Source organism: Dermacentor albipictus, chromosome 10 (genome assembly GCF_038994185.2).
Source record: "Dermacentor albipictus isolate Rhodes 1998 colony chromosome 10, USDA_Dalb.pri_finalv2, whole genome shotgun sequence".
Classification (NCBI taxonomy): domain Eukaryota; kingdom Metazoa; phylum Arthropoda; class Arachnida; order Ixodida; family Ixodidae; genus Dermacentor; species Dermacentor albipictus.
In genome coordinates this window covers 32,216,548-32,238,905 of record NC_091830.1, presented here as the reverse complement: position 1 = coordinate 32,238,905, position 22,358 = coordinate 32,216,548, and the positions used below count along the sequence as shown (strand labels likewise).

General features: G+C 45.9%; 2 protein-coding genes across 3 annotated transcripts in view; one reads left to right on the top strand and one right to left on the bottom strand.

Annotated features, from left to right (window-relative positions):
• Nucleotides 1-22,358, bottom strand: part of LOC135912242 (uncharacterized) — a 106,739-nt gene that overhangs the window by 27,470 nt on the left and 56,911 nt on the right. The window contains exons 1-4 of one of the 2 annotated variants that reach the window (XM_065444620.2): nt 12,668-12,816; nt 8,634-8,728; nt 4,658-4,878; nt 3,933-4,089 (exon numbers count right to left, since the gene is read on the bottom strand). In XM_065444620.2, the coding sequence (XP_065300692.2) occupies nt 3,933-4,089; nt 4,658-4,878; nt 8,634-8,712 (457 nt within the window). In that variant the 5' untranslated portion in view covers nt 8,713-8,728; nt 12,668-12,816. Of the gene's footprint in view, nt 1-3,932; nt 4,090-4,657; nt 4,879-8,633; nt 8,729-12,667; nt 12,817-22,358 lie in introns of those variants that run through there. The other variant, XM_070527690.1, reaches the window with a different exon arrangement.
• The window catches only part of LOC135912243 (uncharacterized), a 127,142-nt gene continuing 123,574 nt past the window's right edge, over nt 18,791-22,358 (top strand). Inside the window, exon 1 of the mRNA XM_065444621.2 lies at nt 18,791-19,090. Within this exon, the coding sequence (XP_065300693.2) occupies nt 18,979-19,090 (112 nt within the window). The 5' untranslated portion in view covers nt 18,791-18,978. The remainder of the gene's footprint in view (nt 19,091-22,358) is intronic.

Sequence of the window (22,358 nt, the reverse complement as noted above, 5' to 3'; positions counted from 1 at the left end):
GAACCAGTCCGGCGTGTACAAACGAAAAAACTTTCTCTAATACGCGGATACATGGATTGCTGCTTGCGGACAGTGCTGTGTGCTTTGCAGTCTCGAGAAAATGCTGTCTCATTGCTTCGGAAGCGTATCGTATTGCTTTTCTCGTTGGCTCATATTCCGCATATGAGCATTTTCTGAGCGTGTGCCGCACAATACCGAGCACTTACGATTGATTTCCTCCCGAGACTCGAAGACAACTATGAGAAACAGTCGTTATTGAAGTCGGTTCCTACAAATTGTCCGAAATTGTTGTCTCTAAATACCAGAAACTGCTTTTGAAGGGCAAGTTTTTGCTAACTGCAAGCGCCGGAAGCAATTGCGGAGCCGGAAACACGTCACATACGCCATGCTTCGGGCACCACGCTGTAAATGCGAAAACCCAAATCCCACTTTGTTTTGCTTAACTGCCAGTATTAGATGCCAGAAGCAGCATTTACCTATACGGTGACAATCTGACCATCTCCTTATCTTTAACAAGGGGAAAAATTTGTATTACACCAATGCATTGCTGTTCCATGTTGCGGCTGCGTGCTAAATTTTCACATAATTTCGCGGTATTTGAAACGCACTTCATAGCAGCTTTTCGTCGTCTCTGACGACACAATAGCCTATCTTAAATTGGTTACAACTCCTTGGAACGCGGAGGTAAAAACGTGAATAAACTACTTTCGTGCAGTTCTGCGTGTATTTGACATGATATGTGGGACGAATATGTCACGTATTTGCTACCTAGGCAACTTGAAGAAAGATTGTGAATACTTTGCAATGTAATGTTCTAGATGGTCTCTGAGTTATACTGATTTGTCTGGTTTCTGCACAAATTGCTTATGCTAAACAGTGCGCAATATAGGAAACCTTTCAGCAGGGCATCTTGAGCTCGGCGTCCAGATTGCATAATGCTCATGCGTTTTTATTCAGCTTCCATTGTTGTCTAGCCCTTAAATCCAGCTGCGCCACGGATGCTCTATGCTTGCTGACTGCGTCACGATGGTGCTTTTTCAAGCAGCATTTGATGCGGGGGAGCAAAAAAGAAACTTCCGACGCCATTTGTGTCATGAGAAAGGCAACCATTAACATGATGAACTTGCTTGAAGCAATTGTAATAAATGTGAACGTCTCCAAGACGCAGCTATTGTGCTTTCACAACCCTTTAAAAAAGGTAAACTTAAGTTACCCACTTTCCTGCATTCTTCCACCTGCTCTTCCTTTTCCAGCACGCCTGTGCAATTCCCCTCGACAATAAAATACTTCGGTACATTTTTTTTTTTTTTTGCAGGGATCTCTCGTGGAATTCATATTCAGCGCATGTTTGTTCTAAACTTCAAGCAGCACTAAGTTTACTTTAGAGTGTTAGACAACTGTATACCTTCATCTGTTCGCAAAATAATAGATATAATGCCTCATGTTAGTGTTCTGTGATGCAGAACCACTTTCTGTGGTCGCTCTTCGCTTAGATGGCAGAACAGACTGAATTCTGTTTTGCGTGGCATGCTCAAAATGCCACAGAAGTTCTGAGAGTTGTCGACTAAGAGTAAACATTGTATGTCTCGGCTGTTACTTCGCTTTTGCTTCCTTATGTTGCTAGGCTACGCATGACTACTCGTCGCGTTTTCCAGAGGCAGCGAATGCTTAGCATTAGTAGAGAATTCTCCGAATTTCTGTAGCACATTTTTTTTATCGAGCGTCGCCCTGTAACGTCGTTTCCAGATCCATTTCACAACAGCTCCTTTCCTGTTCTTGCTGGTGAATCTGCTCGTCCCTGTCGCAGTTCTCGTTGTTGCTTCTGCCGACTACGATATTTCCCGTTGTCGTTCAGCGTTCCTTCCTCGCTTCCTCCTATTCACCATGCTTGGGTTTCTTGAGTACCGCTGAAAGAACTGGTCTCCGCACATCCGGCCCCTTCAAGCGTTCGTATAACTCCAGCCTAACCGCTACCACAACGCGTTTTTTGACCAAACCACATCTATAGAATCAGTTTTCATTTTGTACCCTTTTATCGCATGCGGTGACTACGTCGATGCGACGGCGACGTTACCAGTATTATTTTTCATCTTTTTTATCGATTCTAAGGCTACCAGTCAACTATACAGTTACGCTATGACAACGATTAAATGTCTTAACATCTCCAATTGCGCACTTATGTCCCAGTTATTTAGCAATGGACGATTCAATTGGATGGTGACCATCTCACTGGGTTCGCAGAGAATTCTCTCTCTCAAATATTTGAGTGCTTCCGTGTAAAATGTAGCATGAACAGTTTCCGCATGCGTAGAAATTTCGTTGCTTGGTGGTGCCTCCATTTCAAACTCCAACCGAAGTAATGAAATATAGTTTGTTTAGTAATCAACTTTCCTTTTCTTCCCGTAACGTCTAAGCAAGCACCCGTCGTGGCAACCACGCGTAATTTCTGCCTGCCGGCGCCGCCTAGCTACGGTTCAAGTCAACAGAAGTTGAAAGTCTTATTTCCACACACATTGTCTACCAATGGTAACGCAAAAAATAGCATTACAAAGGCGACATTATTAGCAGCACCAGCACCAACGTAAAAGATCGAACAAAAGAAAGAAAAGGAAGAGGAACAGAAACCTTAATCTCACGTATGATGACGGCTCGAGTAAATGCACTTTTCGAATAAATCTCGCAGTTGCAAGTCAGCGCTCGTCGTAAGTTTTCGTCTCCGGCCGAATCTTTTCCCTGTGCGGGGAAGTAAAAGGTACCATATGAACTCGCCCAACTATACATCCTCCGACAGTCACGGGGTCTCATTCTTCCTGCAAAATATGGCTCAACCCACCGGCGTGCTGTTGGAAGGGGAAAGAGGGGGGGGGGGATGAAGGTGCGCGGCACTTCTCACGCAAAACACTTATCCGGAATCTGCCAATGCCTGATGCCTTCTCTGAAACTCCCGAAATACATTTCGCCGCACGCCGGTATAGACAGATGTTGCACCCGCATCTAGCATTACTCATTAAAGCAAGGCAGCTCAAGGCTGATGATTTTTACAGTCAAGGTCGTCCTTTTCCTTTCTAACCTCGTAATTTTCATTGCATGGGTGACAGGTATGTCTAGTCTTCCGGTTTTTCGTGTCCGCCGCGCAATTTCTTCGCAGCTTTCAAGTTCGATTCCGTCCCTTCTGGACATTCTGGTCGTGTTCTCAGATGTTATCGGCACACGTTGCTGTTATATTCTAAGAAGCCCAAGCGCTTTTTCTCGCACTCACGGCATAATCGTTTATCATTATTATCCCAAGTATCTGTCATCGCCGCACGACAACATAACCACCGCAACGGTTCGTTGGCTATAGGCATTATGATCCTGAGCACATAAACGCGGGTTCGACACCGTGTCATGGAGCCCGTGTTTTGATGGGGGCAAAATGAGCCCTCCTCCTTAGCACAACATGATCGATCACGTCACGTGGACAACTTTGGTGTGTGAAAACCGACCCATCAAATGAATTGCCATCGGTAAAAACACCTTACCAGTGAAGGGTTGCAAAACGAAAACGTCAGTACCTGTTCGTCTGATTTTCGCACGCGTTTTCAGATTTGAGCTCGTCGTCAGGTTGAATGGCTATCGGGATTACGCCTTTGCCTTTTCAGTCAAATTCTATATGTTTGTCATTTTATCGCTCCATTACTCCAACCTCCAAGTTGCAAAAAGACGTACCGAGTGGACTCTTCGCATGGTGTGCTTACGGCTCGCCAAGGAATCGTGATCTCTGCGCGAACAAGCCTACAGCGTCTAACGCACTGGTTGCATAAACAGCAAAATACCAAGCTTCACGCCCACCCACCTCTCTATTTCTTAAAAAATGCGTTTCTCTTGGCTCGGCTTCACTGAACTTTACGTGTAGTTCAGTGGGGTCCTTCATTGCTTATGCTGAAGCTTACGTTTGTAGGCGGTGACGATGGCTTCGAAGCCATCGTTGTTAGACGGGGGCTCTCCGCCTCCCGTGCTCCAGGTGACATTCATGACGTTTCCCCTGCTGACCACCTCCTTCACGTCCGCAGTACATATTGGCCCGTCGACTTGTTCGGCATTCGACAGCTGTAACGAGGAGGAAACAAATGCTATATACTCATAAAGGGACTTGTTTTCTGTTTTTCCTCTTTCATTTCATCGGGCCTGTTTGTTTCGTTTTGGTGAACAAACTTGTTCTCTTCTATGCGCTCCCACCCTTACGTGCTTCCTCGTTACAAAATGTTTAACGGAACGCGTGTGATATATTGAGAAGAAAACACTACCTATTACAGCATGCTTTCTTTTTCTTTTGTCAAAAACACACTCGGGTATGACATTAGGCACAGCTTAAATTTGCCTGATATATGTGCACTGTCGCTTGTCTGCGGCCCCGACAGCGGCTTATAAATCAGTACTCATCTAAGAAACAACTTGCGATATTGCTCACTTAATCTTTTTTTACTTTTTTTCATCTCTAATGCTCGCCACGGGTTCCGATATGAACAACACCGAGCAAATGTTTTGAGACCAATGATGCAGCGAAAATGTTCTTTCGGGAACCTTTCCTCCGCAATATAACTGCCTGAATGTCATTATTCAGCATGAAATCTTAGCCACCAAACAATTGTGCGCTCAAAACAAGAATTCGATTCACCAGCAAGGAATCGGAGCAGTTCCCAGTGGTCCCCGGGAACTGGATCGTCTCGAAAACGACCACGATGCGGTAGTCGTTCGACGTCTTGACGATGAAGTTGCACGTGAGGCCAGACTTGTAGTGCGCCCCCTGATGGGAGCGCATGATGATGGCCGAGCCGGGACCGGTTGGCGGAAGCTGGACCGTGCGTGGCAGGCCATCGCAGGCATCTTCCATGATATCTGTTGAGGGCAAGTATCAAACAGTATTAGCAAAACAGGGCCCGTATTCACGAAAACGTTCTTATCCTGGATCTTTTCGTAACAGCAGACGTCAGCAAGTAGTATGCTTAGGCATACTGCTAGCAAAAGCGGGAACGCGAAGGGGTGAAAGAGCACTTACAACCAAAAAGCTTTGTAAATGCGGCTCAAGGGCCCGCATTAAAAACGATCGCTTACGCTATATATAGAATTGTTCGCAAGAGCAAATTCCAGCCAATCTTGACATATCAATAGGGAACAGAACTTACGTATTCGTACGAAGATCACTCGGCCTACCATGGCAAAGAGCACTTACGAACGAAAAGCGTTGTAGATTTGGCTCTAGTTTCGTCGGCTAATTTGTTTCATGCGCACAGCGGCCAGCCAAAGAAAAAAATATATTCTACAAGCGAGAAACTGAGAATGTTCAGTTTTCTCCGGGCATTACGTGCAGATTGTTTCAATAATGGTTGAATCGGACAGCGGTGCCTCCTCGCCCTCCGCTAAATTCAGCAACGGGAAATAACGCATTCAGTGGGGCAATTGAATGTGGCTCGGTAAGTTCTCGCGATGAAGTTATCTTTGTGACATAAAGGACGGAAAATTGATTATTCTGCTCAGAGTCCTTCCCCGCAAACTTGAAGCATCTATCAACGCAAGTGGAGTCGTCAGTACTGGTCGTCCTGGCAGGAGGAAGGAGAAAATAGCATTTAGTCGTTCCAGCGTAATTAAGCCCCCGACCCATGTTCCTTTGACGCGCTTAGGTCTCCTGACCTAGCACTCTCTCTACATGCTTCACGATTGTTGTTATAACTGTTGTTCTCCTCACACTAACCGCAACACTGATTGTCTTGAACGTATTCAGAGAACGGTAATAAGGCTTATTTTTAATAAATTTTCAGCATTAGACTCGCCTTCTAACCTAATGCAAGTAAATGGCATTCACGTATCACAGGCACGAAAGCAAAAATTTAGATTAGAATTTCTTTCCCAACTCTTAAAGAACAAGCTGGCGCTGGATGTATCATCATATTTGTCACCCCTAACTAGCAGGCCCACCTGACACCACAATGAAAGCACTCTAACCCTATATTTTGCTCGCACAGACCTATTTAGTTTTCTTATTTCCAGAGAACCATTAGACAAAACAAGTGATCACACTGTGAAGTAATCTTTCTGAGCATGTATTATTGTTGCGTTTTTTTTCCTTGCTGTTTCTTTTGCACTTCTTTTGCATTTGCATAGACCACCCTGTTTGGACCATAGGTCCGCAGTACTGTATTAATAACTAATTATTCAATTAGGTAATTAATAATTATTTACGCAATTTTAAAAAAATAAATAAATAAAGCGCGGTCACCACAATTTCGCAAACGCTCTTAGAGGAGAAGTTCACTCGTTCAAGCTGTTTGACGCCCTTTCCTAACAGTGACAGTATGGTGCTGGATCTTTTTATTCCTTCTCCTTTTTTATCCACATTGCGCACCTATGTTAAGATTTCAATCAAGCATCTAGGAAGGAATGGTTCCGTCAGTACGCGTTCAAACTCGTCTCTCTAAAAAAACTGTTCTCCTTTACTACCCACTTGTCGCACTATTTACTGCAATGGTATAACTGCAGTTGGTAATGGTAGAGTTAAGCAACAGTACTGAATAAGCAAAGTAGCCACTATAATGGGTTTTGGCTACCTATACCAAACGCAGTTAGCACCACCGTATGCAAAGTTTATATCCTGCAACACCTATATCAGACGCAGTCCGGAATACGCTAGAGCTGACCCGATATAGGAGTTTTACGCTAGAAACTTTTTACGGGGCGATACTAACTGCTTTTGGAAGTTGGAGCTAAAACCCACCAGCGAAAGTGAGTACCTTGTTTAGTCTGCATTGTTACTAAGTGTGGCGTTATCAAATTCAGTTATACTAACGTAGCAAATAATGCGACAATTTGGTAATCAGGAAAGTAACCTTTTTTTTTCCTTTGAGAGCGCTGCGTTATGGCGCCTGTAGAGTCGGCTGCTGCTTGACACGTCAGCAAGATACGGGAACTCGAACCTTTGGCTTCATTCTGAAGGGCGTACAGGTTAAAGAACCTGGGTCCCTGTCAAACATTTCGGCCCTGGCGGAGTCAAGTGATGACATTACAGAATACGTCACCCAAAATTTGCGAAACAAAGCGAAAAAAAAATGCTTTTGACGCAAATACAGCAGAGCATTGAGGCACTTGCCAGCAATTTAGGTCGCATATGGGGCAAGACAAGCATTGTGCTGCGGAAAAAATCTAATCAAGAAAATCAATAGGAGCAGCAACGCCCTTAGGTTTACTTTAAGTTGTCGTCAGTGCCAAACAACTCGGGCATGTGGCTTGATAATTTTGCTCCACAATAAATATATGTTGAATAGCAAACCAAGGCGAAAATATATGAGCAAGGCACTTTCTGCGGCTCGTATAACAGCTCATCTTGCGATGTACGGACTTGGCGCCAGCAGAGCTATGTGTTTGTAAAATCGCCGTTGATAGCGTTCGCCACGATTTGATCCATACGTTTCCCAAAGCCGTTTTTTACAAGGATATTGCACATATTTTTGTTTTATTGGCGCAATTACTCAAGCGGGACTATTACCTTGTTGAATGTATGATATAACACCATAATGCATTCAGGTGTGTGTAGAGTGCTCATGGATAAAAAAGAAAGAAGAGTCACTTAACTCGAGTGAAACCTGTTCGCCAGATGAAAAAGAAGCGGAAGATCGCTTCGAGGAGCTTGACCTACGAATATCAAGCTCTCAGTGCACACTGCACATATGAACAGGAGGCATCGGCACCTGTGATAAGCTTCTTTTCATTTGGTACAGTTATATTTCCATGTTTAAATATTACAACGGGCAAAATAAGCTTTCACGAAAAACAACTGCAACTTTTTCATCTCCTGCCACATAAAATACAGGAAAGCTGTACGATTTCGAAAGAATGATCACGTGTTCATTCACAACCTTCCAGCCCTGGCGCCGTCACGTTGCACAATGTCTATACCATTGCTAAAAATTTAACCATTTCAATTTCTTTCTCTTTATGTCATACTCCTGAAAGATCTCCTGCATTAAGTAAAACTCAAATATAGATACCGTAACAAACAAATTAACGTACTTTCTTTTCCTACAGAGAAGAAAGAGAAAAACTACACATTGAATTTGTCTAGAGAATTTTCCGGTGCATTTATCCATAATTGTTCCGGTGCATTTATCCCGTGCACTACTGCGCCGGATAAATGTGAACATCATCAGTACAAACAGCGATCTTCCGCGCCTAAACAAAGTGTGAGCGTCCGCAAGCTTCAAAATTCGTAGTCTAATCAGCATGATTGTTTTTGTTGAGCTCTCGTCCCACAGCTTCACATTCAAGAATAAACACTCGAGGGCAATCGTCCATGAGCAGGACTTCTAAGTCACTTTTCAAGAACTACCTACCGTATCTCGATAATTCTTAAAGGTGACAGAGATATTCTGTGACGCGTGAGGCTGCGTGCGCGGAAGGAAGGTGGGCTTGAGTTTTCTTGTTTCTCAACACGCTTGTGAACATGCATCACAATCTCAATCCAAAAACAAAAAGAAAGAAAACTTCGTCGCGAGTTCAATGCTGTGTGTCACAAGTCCAATGTTCATCCCGCTTCCTTCTCTCACTATGTGTGTGTTCGCCTCGCGTTGCCACATTTTATTGTGAAATCAATTGCAACTCACAGGGGACGTATATCACCGATGACACCCGTGGCAGGCAACCTGTGACAATTGCCGCCACCACCAGAAATCCCAATGCCATGGAGATTGCATCGGTCCTGGAAAGAGAGTCAGTTGCGCGTGCATTGCTCATGAGTGCCCCATGTACGAGTGATGGTATATAAAACAACACAGAATTTTGAAAACTCACTTGTGGCAAACGCTACATTCCTAACCATAGAAGAGGACTGCCTTGAAGAGGCGCGCAATTCTTCCTCTAGAAATCACACATGCGTAATCGACTAAGAAAGTTTTAGCAAACTAAGTTCTTTTGCTTATTGCATTATGGTACATATTGCAATTTACTAGTTGTAGCCGCTTGGGTTTGCGACGCATGTATGTCGACTCGGAACGAATCCTGAGGGTGCCACTGGTTTCGAGTTATGCGCCGTCAAACTTGCGGTAAAAATGCACTGTTGTTCCATTCACTATTTTGACAAAACAAGGTTTTATATGAAGCACGAGAATAAGTGGACAGCCAAGGCATATCGCGTCATTTGTTCCGGAACTGAATATCTTTAAATTGGTGTCATCCAGAGAATCAGTTGCAAGCGGATACGCCTTGGTAACCCACGGTTTCGTAAATTACAATATGCCCCATAAGCTATTTATCTAAAAGTGACAAATAACTAATTATTTATTTTCATTTCTCGCGCTAGTAATTTCCGCCTCCTTGAGTAACCTAGCTCAAGCACTAGAATGTATTATATCACGGAGGGTATGTTTAAACATTCTGTATAGCCTTTAAGAACACGCTCGTATCAGAGCACATAACAAAAATGGCGATTTCTTTCGAAGGGCGATGCATTGACAGACATAGCAAGGTTGAACGTTGCACGCTCAATCTGGTACGGTGTTTTAACCATTACGTGGGTGGGGCCTAGCGCACCGTAGCACTCGAGGCAACTGCTGCTGCGCAGAAGAGACAGCACCCTGGAACCTGCCGGGTGTCTCAAAACGCCGGCTACATTCGCATCACACCTCGATGCTGCACCAGATGAAACGGACGGGCAACCGTCGGCGTTAATCAGAACGGTGTGAAAGAGCATAACTGACGGCTGATAGCTGGGCTAGTGTTGGAATTCAGATATATGACGAATTTCCTGCGCTTCGAGAGAAACAAATATATTGAGAGAACAAAATAGAGAACGAAAGGCAGGATGCTGGTTGGCTGGTTGATGGCTCACGGACAACTACAGCGTCCTCCCTGCACCATTCTCTTCGGTTCTCTCGTTATTTCCTGCTTCCCTCGAAGCGCTAGAAGTACATCCCATGCAATGTGAAGTATTAGCTAACGTTTATTTGACGTTTACTTTCCGTTCCATTCCGACCAGTGCACGCGCACAGCATGCTTTTTTTATGGGGTTTTACGTGCCAAAACAACTTTCTGGTGATGAGGCACGCCGTAGTGGAGGACTCCGGCAAACTGACTACCTGGGCTTCTTTAACATGCACCTAAATCTAAGTACACGGGTGTTTCCGCATTTCGTCCCCATCGAAATGCGGCCGCCGTGGCCGGGATTCAATCCCGCGACCTCGTGCTCAGCAGTCCAACACCATTGCCACTAAGCAACCATGGAAGCTTGCACAGCATGCTAGCAGGAACGCAAAAGTACAGTTACCATGCGTATGGGCAACGCTCAAGCCCGCCGCGGAAGGCAGGAGGCTGTCGTGGATCCACCTCAGAGCCGATTGAGCGGAGCATTGACGGGTGCGCCCACTTCGCTTCGTCATTTCTGGAGGCGAGCGCACTTTGGGTTTGCAAAGACTCCTAACCATGCGCGCACGAGTGGCACATGCGCCTTCGATAGCAGTACAGCACGACAACTCTGAGGGCATCGGCGACTGCGCGAAGACGCCTTCGGCTTCCGTATAATTTCCATCGCAATATGTGTATGGATGTTTATTGATATATAGATCGTTCATTAGGCGATTTTGTGGAAGAGTTTCAAGGGAACGAAATCAACTGGGCCGCTCCCTCAAGGTCATGGTCACAGCGTTACAGTCTGTGTACAAAGCTGCTGCCCATGACGAGTGCAGTGAGGTAATCTTGCTGGTGCTAATCGGTGGCTCTGAATCATTGGTCGCATCCAGCTGTCCTAGTCCTCTATCGTGGCTGCGTCTATATGTTTTGTTCGTGCCGCTGCGTGCGCCGGACAGTCCCAAATTAGCTGTTGAGTCGTTTGAAAACACGCCATTCGGCTCGCGGGACAGTCGTGTGTACTTGGCTCATTGTCAGTTGGCTGCTCTTTGTCACCAGTCACTTTCTTTAGCGGCTGTTTCGTTTTTTTTAGAGCACAGCTCCCAGGTGCCAGTTCAGGCGTTCAGCGCCCGCTTGCCTCGTCCTCGCTTGGCATAATCGAGCGGACGCAGAGCGCAGCAAGGAACGAAAGAAGGCGATGGCCTCGATGAAAGCGCGAGCAGGAAAGGCCTCCTCGAGGAAGAAGGCCTTTCATTGAGGAGGAAGGCCTCCTCGACGAACATCCAGGAGGCCGAGGAAAGTGCGAGGAGAAACGCGCAGAAAGCCACCGTCAAGCACCAGCAGATAGCGCTCACGTCTGGGCAAATGCTACAGTGGCGGTTGCTGCCTTGTGGGGGAAAGAAAAAAAGAACCAGAAAGTTCACCTTCACGCACGGAGTTCGCAGCGAGTGTTTCTCGGTAAAGTCTATGGGTGCAAAGCTGCAGCTGTCATGAACCGGCAACTGTGTGGCCAGACTATACATAGCGCCGTGCGTGGCGGCATCTGCCAGTCGGTGCAGTGATCGGTGCGATGCCTCAATATATCGCGAACTTAAAACTCGTATATAGCTGCGCTCAAATTTCGCATTAGTGAGTATCGCAAACATCAGTGATTTTTTTTTTGTAGTGTAGCGTCTCAATTGTTCGATCGCGCTCAGTGAATTTTCATCATCTAGGGTTCTTCAACGCGCACAAAATTCCTTGAACACGACTGTTTTCAGATTCCACACCCATTGTCATGCGGCTGTCGTGGTCAGAACTGAATTCGCAACCTCGAGGTAAGGATCACCACGCTCTAGTAACTCCTTATTTGCCGCACACAACAAGCCGATGTCGTCCAACCTGTTATCTGCTCAGCGCGTCGCTTGTGTGCAGACGTCATGAATGTCCCAGTTTATTGAGACTTTTCATTGTGAAGGCAGACAGACTTCCTCAGACATTGCATCTTAACTGATCTTTCCAGGGATGAAATCAGCTCGTAACCTGCTTTACTAGTCGAGTGCCCTTTAAAAGGCAAAGCGTAGGTGAAGGTACCCTTTCGAGCTGAATAACAGTTGGAGGTGCCGTTATCTCAAGTTTTGGAGACGCGTCGAAGTGAAAGGCAGCAAGAAGCGTTCGATACTTTCAGCCGCTCTCTTATCGCGCCATCGAGTGAGGCCTGTTCATGTCTTTCTATGCGCACGCGACACCATACTTGTCAATTTATTACGTAACCTAAGGTTTAGTTCGCTTTACACGGCTGGTAAAGTTACGGACGTTATTTCGTGCAGTTGTCGATTACTTTGAAATCGCTTGAATGCATCCCCTATCTGGCAAAGCTTCTACATTTACCCAATGCCGACAACTTCAAGACGACAACTTCAAGAGGAAGGGGCTGCGGCCGCACCGGAGTGCTAAACAGTATCTTCGCTTACATGAACTTGACGTGAGCTGGTCGAGTCAGAAGCCGAGTAAACGCACGTCGAACCGACAACGTTCGCACCCATGCTGCCAAGCGTGTCGTCCGATTCAACCGGCCTCTCGCAGGCGGGTTGACCGAACTCACCTCGATGCTCGTTCCGCCCCACACGTTAGCGTTCGCAAAGCCCAACCACCATATTTTGGCCAGACAAGGCGCCTCGACCCGCCTCTGTCGCATCTTTTCTGTAAACGTGGCTATTAGATACCTTCACGTTAGCTAGGAACCCTGGGAAGCAGGCGTGCGGATGCTTGCTGACGAAGCTCTAAATAGCTGCCGGATGAAACATGTAATTCGTACCTAGCTTCCTCTGGAGCACGGCGTCTTCGACTTGCCCATCGGCCCCCTTGAAGGCTGCCCTGCGTTGACGGGCAATCGTGCCGTGCCTAGCCTTTGCGTCGTCGTCTTTGAGCGGCTGTCCCCTCTTCCTAGCGGTGACTGAGTAGTGTTTATTTTGAGTGTTCAAAATTTTGCCTTCTGGCATAAAATTTGTCATACAGTTATATACACATGCATGGTTGGTTATATCCGATGATTTCGAATAAAGATATACTATGCTGACCATAGATCCGCAGGTGATGGGTAGCCGGCTTGGGTGTAGCCCCACTTTTGACAGGCAGTGGTGCCTTTGCATAATGCATACAAAGGAAGTGGTCAGGTGTGCATGCAGCTGAAGATTGCCACATGCTTCAGCACGATCCAGAAGGCGTCAGTAGCTTACATGGTTTGTTAATTCATTACTACGCACTTTCGGACATTGCTATTTTGCCCTTGCCACAAAACATGCCTGAGGGGTATTTGCCATGTACAAAATAGGTGATGACCCACTTGAACAGCAAGAAAGGGGAGAAAAAAGAAGGAGCGCAAAATTTTATTCGACCACTGAGAGCAGAGCGTGATTTCATGACACCAAATGAGAAAGCGCACATTCATCAACGTTGCTGCCCTTTGAATGCAGTAACAAACCTGTGCGCAGCACATTCAATTGTCTGGCTGAATCCTAAATGAAATTCCCGAAAGAGGAGATTGAAGGTCCACGGAGTCCGCTTTACTTCCAGATCAGTGAAATGGTTCGGTGATATCTGTGCTGCTAGCAACTGCGCATGTCACTGTGGTTAGATATAGGCAGTTCTGCTCGACTAGAGGCAGAAAAAAGGCTCTCATTTGAAAAATGTACAAACCTTATGCATATAAATTATTCTTGGAACCGGCAATGGGGTCCTAACCGACAATTCGAAATATCGATTACAAACGCTGCCACTTGCCGTATTGCACCACTAAATTTTTACTTGAACAGATGTCGTCTGGCGGCCTCCCCTTTATCCAACTTGTGCAATGATCCGGAATCCATCAATCATATTTTTTTTTACTATCGTGTCGGCCGTTTTCTACTGTACGATAAAGATGTGCGGAAATTCCGCTTCGAAATGGAGGACTGCATTTTTACAGTAGTTTTACTTTCACTTGCAGCAACGGTGTTAGGATAGAGCCCCAAGAACGTTTTCTGAGCCATTTATAATTTCCTCTGTCACACAAAGAGATTGCTTTTTTAATATTTCCCATTTTCCATGATCGACTTATTTCTCTTTCAATAAATAATCGGTTTGGAAATTCAAATAGCAGTACCACAAGTTGACAGTCAGAATATTATTAACGTAATTATTGAAAACTTAGCTTACCCAATTTCTTATGTCAATCATTTATTTCACGTATTTTTAATATCAAGGTCATGTTACTATTCCTATCTACGCAAGGCTGACTCACCTATTACACACTCCTTAATTTCATTTATTTCGGTTTATTTTTCATACTCGATTATTCATTTATATTTGTTTTCTTTTCCAAATCTCTTTACCACTCGGTTCATGGCTTATCCCCTCCAGTGGGTTTGTACCATTGAAGGCATCATGATCATCATGAACAGCAGCATCACCAATGGCCATACACGCCACTTTTCAGATTATGTCAATCATATCCGAACAAAACTGCGGTAATGTGTCTCAAACAATATTTTCACTGCGTTAATCTTCCTTAATGAGGAAGCACCAACTTCAGTGTCCCAGCAGCATTCAAATGAAGATGCTGCATCTTCTGATTTTTGTGTCCTCACGACTGTCAACACTGAGACACGAGGTCACGAGATTCTTCGGGCAAAAATGTCTCGCCTTCTTCTAGTGTTCTTTTATGTCGCAGAATTTTGTCATGGGCATGAATTTGTATCCGTTGAGTTCTCAACCCGGAGAGATACTCTGATAGTGTAGTACTTGCCAGCATCGGCGGCCAGCCGAATCTCGTCTGCTTCAACTACGCGATGACAACTAGTGCCCCAAGGAAACAATTCGCTATATTGGACGAACGATGGTGTACGTATTACTCGAAATAAAGTAAGAACGTTACATGCGTACAAAAACTTGCGATTAACTTAGCGCCATAGTCTTCTTTTCCTAGACACCTGTTGTGCCCAGGTAGCAACTACTATCTTCATAGTCATACCGAACATCTTGAGTATTCACCACTGTCTGGATCTGTATTCTGTCTTCGTCCTTGTCTAGAAACTGCCATTATCATTCCGATTCGGTATCTCTGCAGAACATCTACCTGCATCCTAAAGAAAATACCGAACCCGCCTGTTTCACTTACCACACCCTCTTCGCATTAAGCCATTCACTTCAGAACGAAACCCTACTAAGGATTTTTAAGCAAGGCCTTCACCGCATTCCTCGCCCCTAATGACGTGATGCCATCGTCAGCGTCATCAGTTGCGCTTCTTTTTCAACTTTTTCTCTCATCGATTTCCCTCTATAAGAAAAAAACAAAAAAATGGAGAAGAATCGTCTTGTTGTACTGGACTACATTATCTTCCGTTACTGGCATTCTTTCTCCGGGAGGCACTGTCTTCGGCACAGTAATATGGTTGTTTTCTCAGAATGAACTTTTATTTTTCTTTCGAGGTCTGTTTTGTCGCATTCTTGTTCCGCGTTACGATGCAACGAGAGGGACCTTGAACACAACCTCTGCGGCAGCACTCCTTCGTAGGCAGCGGCCAGTCTGGCCACTATGGTAGTGGTCACCCACCACGAGTCAGACACTTATTCTCTTCCACATAAGTTCTACTCAGGGAGCGGAGCGTATTTGCAGAAACACGCTCACTTATTTATGTGAAACACAATATGATCAATACGAATAATACGATCACTTAGCAATGTGGAACACATATGGAACAAAGGTTCTTGAAAATGAGCTAATCCTCAGGTCAAATTTCTGGCCACTGTTATTTATACCCCTTAACGTCTTTTCCCACCACTTTCGCTAAACAAACGGGACAACCTAATCTCTCTCCGCATAGGTTCCCCCAAATAAGAGAAACATATCTGCAAGAACATTACACTTACATGGCGGAAGTTATGTGTACGTGCCCATGCTTAGGAGGAAACGAAATCAAACTAAATCAAACCTCAACACGAAATCCTTTCTCAGGTATTGCGAAGAATTACCTTGGACGGAGACAAATAGATGACCTATTTTTTGTGACACCAACATTCGATTATGCTGGGGGAAAAATTATTCAAAACTTTTGCTAGCATTACTTGGCCTAAAACTCACAATTGGCATTATCGTTTCACTTGGAACTTCAACTCCATAAATTCATTATTGATGTTGTTGCCTCAAAACATCGCTCGTACTCACAAGAGTGATTGGTCACCCTGGGTTATTTGGAAAGTGCACCCAACAAAATGCCAATTTTGATGCCGAAAGGTCGCGCCACTAAAGCGGTTTTTTTTCTGTTACCTATTCCTCCTTTTATACTGTTTCATTCGTAATACTTGGTTCGTTTTCATGCTGCATGTGTAACAGAAAATTTTCCCTCTCTCGCATATTAACAAGCAAAAATTTACTTTTTACGCTCATTGGATTCACAATTGATTATTCTCCAATACCTCATGGTGGGCGTGAGTCATGAGATGAGACTGAAATGGACTACGGCGTCTCTCACAACATATAGCTCAATTTCGGAACTGTCATTCCTGGAGCAGAGGAACGTTCCTCAAACTACAATCGCTCTGTGTACACAACGCAGACAACACAAAATTGGCTCAAAATTGAAGACGGTGGGCTTCCTTCGAACAACCGCCCGCTGCAAATGACAGCAGACCATGGCATGTCGTGCTCAACCGCCCCCCCCCCCTTAAAAAAAAAAAGAAGCGGCAGCTGGAGAAGGGCTTTGTTTTTCAGTTTCCCCTTAACAGATTCCTGTTTCCTCGTATATTGGAATAACAATCCGAAGCTATCACGTCTGTAACTTGTGTGTAAGTCACACTTTGGGCATTTCAAGGCGCCATTTAGTTTCGAGCATCAACTTTGTACAATAAGACACTTGCGCTAGGGAGATGGCTTTGAATAATGAGGCTGTATGCTGCACTTCCGCACACGTGCATGCGCGCGCTACGCATGCGGCTTGTTGTGGTGGTGCCTGTGAAACGGCGTTTAACGTCACTCGGGGTGGTGGTACTCGTCTGATGTCCGCACCAGCTTCACTGTACAGTCACGGACAGCCTAAGCTGAAACGAAATAACAGCAGATGTCCGATACTGGTGGCGCGGCCCAGCCGCGAGAACAGGAAGCTGCGACGAGATAAAACATGTGTTCAAGGGTGCCTTTCCTTTTTATACTCGTTTAACCTGTTTTATCTCATCGAAGCGTTCCATTCTCGCGGCTGGGCCGCGCCACCGGTATCTGTCGTCTGCAGTTATTTTCTTTCAGCTGAGGCTGTCCGTGACTGTAGTACACCCATTTTCACAAGGCGGAATGGAGTCGGATGTTTTCCTTTCGCACATGCGTTGAGCTCACTTCGGTGGCGCTTTATTTTCTGTCTACTTTTGCCGCATATCCCCCCCCTTTTTTTTTTCTCTTCAGAAATTCAGCAACGCAATCTCGGTCTGGTTACTTCACCGGAAAGTTGTGTGCAAAACTTAGGTCCGCCTGACGTTTGGGCCAGATACGTTGAAAGCTATACACCGATCAACCATAGATCCTATTTAGCTTTAGCAAACGAGTCGTGACCAGCTACTCAACCTTCGTGCATCTCTCTTTATTCTCTCTCTTATTCTTCCGAGCTGCTAGGAGGCACAATGTTGTATTTAATAGAAAAGAGGCGCCTTCCCTCTCTACTCAATATTTGATGTTGATGAGACTATAGATCTCGCCTTCCTATTTTGTCGCCACTTTTCATCATCACGAAAAAAATAATTTGATAAGCACCGCTTCATCATATAGAATTCCATCTTTAAATTACTAATATTTTCTCTTTGGGACCCTTCCTTATGGGACATTGTCTCGTGGATATCTGTGCACCCGTTGATGAAATTTTGATTTCACAGAGCAAGACTTTCTCGCTAAATTCTTAGAACATTACGTTATTTTACCTTTGAACTTCTTAAAAAATTCACTCTCTTACTGCGAAATTGCCTGTTACCCTCGCCTTGCGGTTGCTGGCAGGCGGCTACTGTCTCACACGACAGACCGGTGCCCTATATGAAGCAAATCGAAGTGGCCCGAAGAGGCGGGTGACATGGCTAACGTAGACGTGAATTCCAACACGAACCCACCGGCGTCATCATTGCGTCGTTGTCCTTTTTATTGCCTTCATCCCATTGCAGACAATCTCTCGTTGTCATGACGTCGTGATGGTTCCGCAGTCGTCACTCTGTCGTCCTGACGTCGTTGTGGTTTCGTCGTCATCGTGCCACGTCATTCTGACGTCGTCACTTCATTATCATCAAGCCGACAGCGTAACCCCGTCCTCAGCATGCAATCATCGTCATTCCTAATTATCCTACCCAAATCCGGCGTCCCTTAACAGCATATATACCAAGATTTATCCGAATTGTTCTTGCGTGGCCTGTGGTGATGTTGCTACTTTGCCTCATATGCCCTCCGATTGCGGGTCCCTGGGCCCTAAGTTCAAAAAGGAAGAGTGGGACGCGCTCCTGCGAAGTCCCGCCTTTGAGAACCAAATCCTGGCCGTCCAGCGCGCCCGCGATCGGGCCGGCAGTCTAGATCTGTCAGTCCCGTCGTGGGATTAGCCGGGTGAGCGTTTTATCGCGCTTTGCTGGACAAAATAAAAGTTTATTCACTTTTATTCGCTCACTCACTCGTAATGGGCAGACTATATATATATAGTCATCCGTGCCAATGTATATATAAACAAATGTGTGGGCATACCTTTCGTCACGATGAGCACCGATCAAGACAGTAAATGTTCTCGTACCTTCATTCAAAATTCTGCGTCACCTCTTTGCCGTTTCCTAAACAGCTTCGCTGGTCGTCCACCTTCACAGGGTGGAATGGCTCGTGATTTCTTTCAACGGTACCATCGCTTATTCCACCAATCGCCCGTAGTGGGTGTGAGCCACATTTTGCGAAGAAAACACGGAACAGACTTTTGGTGTCATGGCGTTCAGCCGTGCCGTTGACGACGGTGCTTTCGCAGAGGAAAAGGACGTCGACGGGCAGTGCAACCCCCGCGGGCCGTAACCCAGGAGGTGAAGCGACAGCCGCGACCGCGAAGCGACCGCCATGCGCGGAGCCCGACGAGTCATGGTGGCTTTCCTATGTCCTACCGAGGTCCGGCCCGTCACCTCCTGAGCGTTCTCCTCCTGGCAGCCTACCTGCTCAGCCAGTGGCCCAGGCCCGCGCACTCAGCGACACCGCAGGGCGTCTCAAGTGAGGGCAACGTTCCGTTTCGAATCTCACGCTTGTCCTCGTCCGTCCTTCCGTTTTGACATCGTTGAAGTGGCGCGATTGTGCACCTTGAATCTTGCAGCACCAGTTGGCCTAATCTTTAACGTTACAAGTTCTGGAAGTTTGCGCCATCATTTGGTATTTGTTGTGCTGGTGCGCAGGCACAGGCCCATCTCTAGTAGGGAAAGAAAGATAGGTGTTTATTTCCTAACATGATGATAGTGACTTGTATGACCGCGTATTCAGGCTAACACTACTCAGGCGAGCGCTCAGCTACCTCGAATGTCTGCCACGTTCTGAATAACAGCCCAAGTTTGTCCCAGACTGGGCAAAAGCTGGCTGCGGCACAACATAAGGGGTGCTCCTACAGGGAGATGCTAGCTATTTCGTCACACTATAAAGGCGTAAATTTTCACAATGTGTAGGTTACCGGAGCTAGTTACACTCAATGATAATAACAACCGCGCAGGCTTAGACGTTGTGCGTGCAAGATGCAAACAAGCATTACTCACAGCAACCTCCAAGTCGGATCGTGATCAGTTTGGGCGCGACGGTACTCGGTGAACGAGTAATCGTGCAAAGATGATCCAGCTACAGAGGAGGCGAACGCACGCGAGCGCTAACTATCAACAAATGTTTGTTGGAAAAGAGAACAGGGATTTAGATACGCATGAGTCCTCAGAAAGTGTGCATGTCACACAACCACTGCTTGACCCACTATCTAAAATCGGTACGAGGAAAGGTCATTTCTTGATGTATATATAACTTGACCGACGGTCACCATACGCTTCTCGTGCTCCCCCTGTAGATTATTTTGGACCAAATAATACTTCTTAGTACCCTGTTCTAGACATTCGGAGACATTGAATTAGCTTCTTCAAACTGGTGCTGACCATCCTTTGAATTGTGGACGAAAGGTTGTGCTCTCAGAGGGAATCTTTGAAGCATTTAGCGGAACTACAGCAGATGTTGTGCATGCCGCTGCTATGAGTGATACAATATACAATGTACAACATACAATATGCGACTACGACATGCCCGACACTGTCGACAACATAACGCGATTTGTTCTTCTTGATCACAAGCCCTCAGCGGCATCTTTTTCTATACATAATTTTCTCGCAGAGGTTTACAAGCTTGTAAAGGATCACCCGCCGTCGTGGTGCCGTGGCTCTTGCCTTGCGTTGCGCTAAGCCCGAGGGCGTAGGATCCGATCCCGGCTTCGGCGTCCGCATTCTGATGGGAGCGAAAGATGAAAATGCCTCTGTACCGTGCATTGCGTGCATGTGAAAGAACCCCAGGTGCGGCAAAATTATTCTGGAGTCCCCCACTTCGGCATGCCTCATAATCAGATTGGGCTGTCGGCGCGTAAAACCACTGAATTTAATTATGAAGAAAAAACATTTATTAGGGATAAAAAACACAACCAATCCACTCAGTGAAGATGGAGTGGCAGCGAAAGCTGACGACAGTCGAAGTTCTCAAACGAAAAACGAAATTTTTTCGCTGCCATTCCATCATCACATGGTGGATTGATTGGCTGTCTCTTCTTGCGTTGCGAGACTGGCGTTATTTCTCGTTCGGCGGTGCCTGGGCTCGCGATTCTCGCTTTCGTTCAGCATCGCGGGAACGTTCTTGTCGGTTGTAGTTTCGCGCCTGCGCCGTTTACATTATCGTTGCTGTCCCCTTCAGCGCTCCTCGTACGCATGTTGTTCTTCCGGTGTACAAACTATACCTGTCCGCCCCATCAATAACGCAGATGTTTTTAGCGCCGATACTTCTCTTGCTTACTTGCTTATATACTGCGATAACTTTGCCGCCACGCTATTGTTCACGGCGAGCGTTCTAATCTGCTCCGCATTTTGACACCTGCGCCACCGCACTGAACCCGCATGGGTTTGTTAGAAATCTAAGTTTGTTTCTTTTGCTGGACACCGAAAAAGACTACAGAAGGTTAGGCACATACAGCTTTTTCTGTAACAAATTACTGCCTCTCCCGTAATCGACAGTACGTGTAAGCATGAAAGGGCAACCGTAAAAGCAGATTGGTTGGAGAAGATAGTAGCCACAATCGCGTAATGGGTATAGTGCATGTTCTCAACGGTATGCCCCACCACACCGAACACGCCATAGTGTGCACTGATCTATATGGACGCTGCCAAGCTAAGATAAGAAAACTGGCTGAAAGCCACACGACCAGCAGTAAAAGACGCCTGGAAGACAGAGCGCACCGCCCTGCTAAAAGAATGAATTGAATTCCCGGGTTTTGGGAGCCAAACCCACGATTTGATTATGAGGCACGCCACATTTGGGGACTCCGCGATAATTTTGACCACCACGGGACCGTTAACGTGCCCCCATTCGCGGGACACGAGCGTTTTTTTTTTTTTCGCATTTCGCCTCCATCGAAATGCGGCCGCCGCGTCCGGGATAGAGTTTTGGCTGGTTGTTTGTATCTCGTTTTGTTCTCCCGAATTGTCCGGATAGCAGACGTGGTTTCTGCCTCAAGGTGACTTGAAGGTCGACGACAACCGGAGCTAAAAGCATTTCATGCTTAAAACGGCGGAAACCTGCGCGCGACCTCCAACTTCTTTTTTTCTCTTGAATTGGGGAAAACATTGTAATTCTATTGCACTACGGCTACCTCTCGTGTCCCATGGGTTTGGTATTTCGTGGGGGCGGTTACATTCGAAGCAAACATTTTGCAACAGCAAAGTGCACATAAACAGAGTACCCAGCACAGAACAAGCGAGCCGATCACGAGCTGAAGCTCGTGATCCATAAAGTGGACGTGGGCAGTATTTCAACGCGGCCATTCAGAAAGTCAGCAAATGATGCTCTATTCTTGCACTGCAAGTCTTGAGAGCGACGAACGGAAGGAAGGCGATGGCTCGCTAGCCCTACTTTCATAACGCCAACAGACCTGGTCACGGGTCAAATGAAATATGGCATCCAGAATTGTTATCTTATCCTAAATGGGGAGCTCTTATAGTTTAATTTGAACAGCTACAAATTAGATGGCTTTGATTTATTTTCTTGTTATTAGCAGAATCTCCGCCTTATCTATAGTGCTTGAATCGGGATACTTCCTTTCGCATTCACTTCAGGTTATTCCGTGGTTTGTATCGTCATTAGAATCTGTTCCTGTTCGATCATTAGCCTGTATTTACGTTTGACTTGGTAGCAGCAGTAGCTCCTGCAGCTGCTTTGTTTTGTTTGCGTACTTTTGACGTGTTGCTGTGCTTGCAAA